At 48.9% G+C, this 5,000-nt stretch overlaps 1 protein-coding gene across 1 annotated transcript in view; it reads left to right on the top strand.

Moving 5' to 3' along the window:
- The window catches only part of LOC126998768 (insulin gene enhancer protein ISL-1-like), a 58,394-nt gene that overhangs the window by 28,087 nt on the left and 25,307 nt on the right, over nt 1–5,000 (top strand). Inside the window, 2 exon segments of the mRNA XM_050860793.1 lie at nt 2,776–2,874; nt 4,073–4,224. Of these exon segments, the coding sequence (XP_050716750.1) occupies nt 2,776–2,874; nt 4,073–4,224 (251 nt within the window).

The following is a 5,000-nucleotide window of genomic DNA, read 5'->3' as shown; positions in this document are numbered from 1 at the left end:
TAGCGTGCCGGCGCCGCGTCCAGGAGATCGCGGGTTCGAATCCTGCCCGCCGACACAACTGGGATTTTTCAGTCACCGCCGAGTGGCCTAAGACTACCCAAATGCTGCCCTGAAGACCACCTATCAGCCCGGACTCTGGATTCTCTCTAAAGAGGTTCAAAGATGAGTTCCGGGGGGTAGCATGAGCCAAGCAAGATGGCGCCGCTATAAACACTTCCCTGCGCCATAACGGGATGGGGCCGACCACCAGAACCACCAAGAAACCCTACTGGCGCTATAGGCCGAAACGTAAACACACACACACGCACACACACACACACACACACACACACACACACACACACACACAAACACAGATAGACAGGCACACACACAGACAGACACACGCGCTGATAGACAGCCAGACCGACACACACACACACACACACACACACACACACACACAGACAACAATAAGTTATTACACGACTGTTTGCTTTGCCAAGTTGAGAAAGAAGATTACATTCACGAGAGAGAGAGAGAGAGAGAGAGAGAGAGAGAGAGAGAGAGAGAGAGAGAGAGAGAGAGAGAGAGAGAGAGAGAGAGAGAGAGAGAGATGAATCAAACCAAACAGACATAACATCCTCTCTCTCTCTCTCCCTAACTCACTATCTTTAAAATCGCGAGGAGCAAAATCAAAATAAACACCGATTGAGTACTTGTATAAGACTTGGTGATAGATTTATGAGAGAGAGAGAGAGAGAGGGGGAGCCTCTCTCTCTCTCTCTCTCTCTCTCTCCTCCCCTCCTCTCCCATCCCCAATTCCCATATCTTCGGGGCGGGGGCGCGTTACCTGGCCCACCGCCGCCGCCCACCAGGTGCCGCTCGCCGCCCGCTCCACGAAATCTCATCTGGAGCGCTGCCTCAGTTTGGACAGCTCTGTTTGTGCTCAAATAACCTCCGCCTCCAGTGTTTAATCTGCGGCGGAAGGCAGCGAGGAGGAGGAGAAGGAGGAGGAGGAGGAGGAGGAGGAGGGAGGGAAAGAAGGGGGGAGGCTGGGAAGATGGAAAGGAGGAGGAGGAGGGGGAGGAAGAGCAGGAGAAGTATGGAGGGTGAAGGAAGGAGGGAGAAAGGGAGGGTGAGGAAGGGTGAGTGGGTGGTTTGGAGAGAGAGAGGGAGAGAGAGAGAGAGAGAAATAGAGGCTGGAGAGTAAGGAGAGAAGGAAGGAAATGGAGACTGCTGGAAGAAAGGGAGAGAAGGAAATGGAGGATGCTGGGGGGGGGAGAGAGAGAGAGAGAGAGAGAGAGAGAGAGAGAGAGAGAGAGAGAGAGAGAGAGAGAGAGAGAGAGAGAGAGAGAGAGAGAGAGAGAGAGAGAGAGAGAGAGAGAGAGAGAGAGAGAGATGGAGAATGGTAAGGGAGAGAGAGGGAGATGGAGGATGGAAGAAGAAGAGGGAAAGAGAAAAAGGGAGGAAGAGAGAGTAGAAAGATTAAGGAAGATGGAGGATGCTGAGAGGGGAGATAAATGAGGAGGAGGAAGGGTGGGAAAGAAGGGAGAGGAGGGGAGGGAAGGAGGGAGGAGGAAGAGGTATGGAGGAAGGGGCGGGGCTAGACCTCCACCTCCTCCTCCTCCTCCTCCTCCTCCTCCTCTCCTCCTCCTCCTACTTCTCCGCCTCCGCTTTCGTCTCCGTCTTCCCCTTCATCTGCAACTCCTCCTCCTCCTCCTCCTTGCTCTCCCGGTCTGAGTTTCCTTCCTTCCTTCCTTCCTCCCTTCCCTCTTCCAGTAAATTGATATTCTCTCTCTCTCTCTCTCTCTCTCTCTCTCTCTCTCTCTCTCTCTCTCTCTGTTTGCTTTATCATTGTTCCAAGAAATCTAATTTATGAAGCTCAAATTTTTGCCGCGAGACGCACGAGAACGGATTAACTTTACTACTATTATTATTATTATTATTATTATTATTATTATTATTATTATTATTATTATTATTATTATTATTATTATTATTATTATTATCATTATTATTATTATCTCGTTTATTCTTCGCGTTCATCGTATTTTTTTTTCTTCCTATTTGTTTGTTTTTTCCTCTCAAGATTTACAGATTATCATTATTATTATTATTATTATTATTATTATTATTATTATTATTATTTTTTTTTTTCTTTTATGGTCGATAGAAAAGAAACACTTGAATGGAAATGACTCTTGAGCGGTGTGTGTGTGTGTGTGTGTGTGTGTGTGTTACTGCCCAGTGTTACAAGTGTTGCGAGTGTTGCGTGGCGTGTTACTGAGTGTATTACTGAATCTGAAGGAGTGTTACCAAGTAATCCCTTCCCCCCCCCCCCCCCCCTTTCCTAGCATTTCCTAGTGTCCCCGTATGTTGTGTGTTGCTCGGGTGTGTTATTAAGTGTTGGTGAGTGTTAGTTTGTGTGTTACTGTGTGTGTTGGTGAGTGTTTTGGCGATTGTTACTGTGCGTGTGTTGTTGGGTGTGTTACTGGGAGTGTTACTGGGAGTATTGTTGAGTGTTAGTTTGTGTGTTACTGTGTGTGTTGGTGAGTGTTTTGGAGATTGTTACTGTGTGTGTGTTCTTGGGAGTGTTACTGGGAGTGTTACTAAGTGTTGGTGAGTGTTAGTTTGTGTGTTACTGTGTGTGTTGGTGAGTGTTTTGGCGATTGTTACTGTGTGTGTGTTGTTGGGTGTGTTACTGAGAGTGTTACTGTGTGTGTGTTGTTGGGTGTGTTACTGAGAGTGTTACTGTGTGTGTTGCTAAGTGCTCCTGCCTCCCCCCTCCTCTAGGCTGTTCGGCGCCAAGTGTGACAAGTGCGGGCGTATGTTTGAGAAGACGGACATGGTGATGCGCGCCAGGACCAAGATATACCACCTGGACTGCTTCAGGTGAGCTGCGGGGCCGCGCACGCCACACCCTCAACCCAGCACCCGACACCCACTACATATGATTAGACAACCTTATCTACACCCTACTACCTACACTACACTGTATTACACCCTACACCCTTCCACTAGACGGCTTTGAGGGGCTATTACACTGGGCAAATTTTCCGTGGATCTTCAGTCAAACCACGATTTCCGCTGGCGTGGTTCTCATTCATTTCTTGTTACTGCTGCTGCTGATGATGATGATGGTGAGTAATACCGTCGTCCTTAGGTGAAGTCTTCCGTAGCTTTGGAAGGTCGCGAACACGTCAGAAAACCACGGAAATATAAGAACCACGCCAGCGGAAATCGTGGTCTGACTAAGATCCACGGAAAATTTGCCCAGTGTAATAGCCCCTTTATCTGAGACAGCCTTTCACCCTTACACGAGTCTTTTCTTTTCTTTTATTTTCGGCTCGTAGCACCGGAAGGCTTTCTTGATGGGGCCTGCAGGTCGGTCCCAGCCTGTTGGTGTCGCTGGGATCTTTTTTTTCTTTTATAGTGGCGCCATATTACTTGGCTCATGCTGCCCACCTGAACTCATCTTTGCTACCCTGCTGAGCGTCGGCAGAGTTCGCGGTGACAGGCGCCACCAGCAGCGCGAGCCACTCGGTGACAACTGAACACTCAGCTTGTAGCGGCGGGCGGGACTCGAACCCGGAGGCCTCACTACACTAGACAGCCTCACACCCTGCCCCGCACACCCTAACACCCTACACCCTAGCGCTAAAAATCTTTACACACATGCACCAGACATTCTTTCACCCTACACCTTTTCGCTAGACATCCATACACCCATATACTATATCTCTCCCTCCCCCAAAACACCCCACCACCCCCTTCACGCCCCCTTCCAGACATCTTCTTTTCTTTTTCGCTAGACATCCATACACCCATATACTATATCTCTCCCTCCCCCAAAACACCCCACCACCCCCTTCACGCCCCCTTCCAGACATTCTTTCACCCAACACTTTTTTCCGCTAGACATCCATACACTCACACACACCCTCTCTCCTTCCCCTCGTCACCCCACACCCTTCACGACCCCTTCCAGACATTCACCCTACACTTTTCCGCTAGACATCCATACACTCACACACACCCTCTCTCTCCTCCCCTCATCACCCCCTTCACGCCCCCCCTTCCCCCCCTCCAGGTGTACGACATGCACGAAACAGCTGCTCCCCGGGGACGAGTTCGCGCTGCGGGAGGACGGTCTCTACTGCCGCTACGACTTCGACGTGTTCGAGAAGAAGGCAAACGCGGAGAACAACAACACCACCAACATCAACAACAACGAGCTCAAAGGTGAGGCCACGGGGGGAGGAAAGGTTGAGGAAGGGAAGGAGTGTGTTAACTAAAAGAGGGAGAGGAAGAGGAGACGGACAGATTGAAGAGTGGGAGGCGGAGGGTCTGTTGTGGGTATCTGAGTAAGAGAATGGAAAGAAGGAAGACAGATAGAAAGGGTAGGAAGAGGAGGAGATTGTGTTAACCAAAAGAGGGAGAAGAGGGGGAGACGGACAGAGAGAGAGAGAGAGAGAGAGAGAGAGAGAGAGAGAGAGAGAGAGAGAGAGAGAGAGAGAGAGAGAGAGAGAGAGAGAGAGAGAGAGAGAGAGAGAGAGAGAGAGAGAGAGAGAGAGAGAGAGCAGGTGACACAGGTAGAACGGTAACACTCACTTTCAATAGGCAGGTGTCCCGGTTAGCGCTTCAGGTGTGGTACTAATGACCTGAGGAAGAGACATGACTTCGTTAAAATAATAATAAAATAATAACAATAATAAAAATAATAATGATAATAAAGGAGAAGAGAAAATTAGAAGTGCACAAAGAAATGATCATAAGAATTAGAGTTAACGGAGAGAGAGAGAGAGAGAGAGAGAGAGAGAGAGAGAGAGAGAGAGAGAGAGAGAGAGAGAGAGAGAGAGAGAGAGAGAGAGAGAGAGAGAGAGAGAGAGAGAGAGAGAGAGAGTTTGAAAGAAAAATAAGATGAAAAAGGAAGAGTTGAGAAAGGACGAAAGAGAGAGGAGAAAAAAGATCAAAGTTGTGAGAGAACTCTAAGAGGGAGGAAGAGGAGGAAGAGGAAG

Source organism: Eriocheir sinensis, chromosome 15 (assembly GCF_024679095.1).
Source record: "Eriocheir sinensis breed Jianghai 21 chromosome 15, ASM2467909v1, whole genome shotgun sequence".
NCBI classification, from domain to species: domain Eukaryota; kingdom Metazoa; phylum Arthropoda; class Malacostraca; order Decapoda; family Varunidae; genus Eriocheir; species Eriocheir sinensis.
The sequence above is the reverse complement of the archived record's forward strand: the minus strand, read 5'-3'. Positions and strand labels throughout refer to the sequence as shown.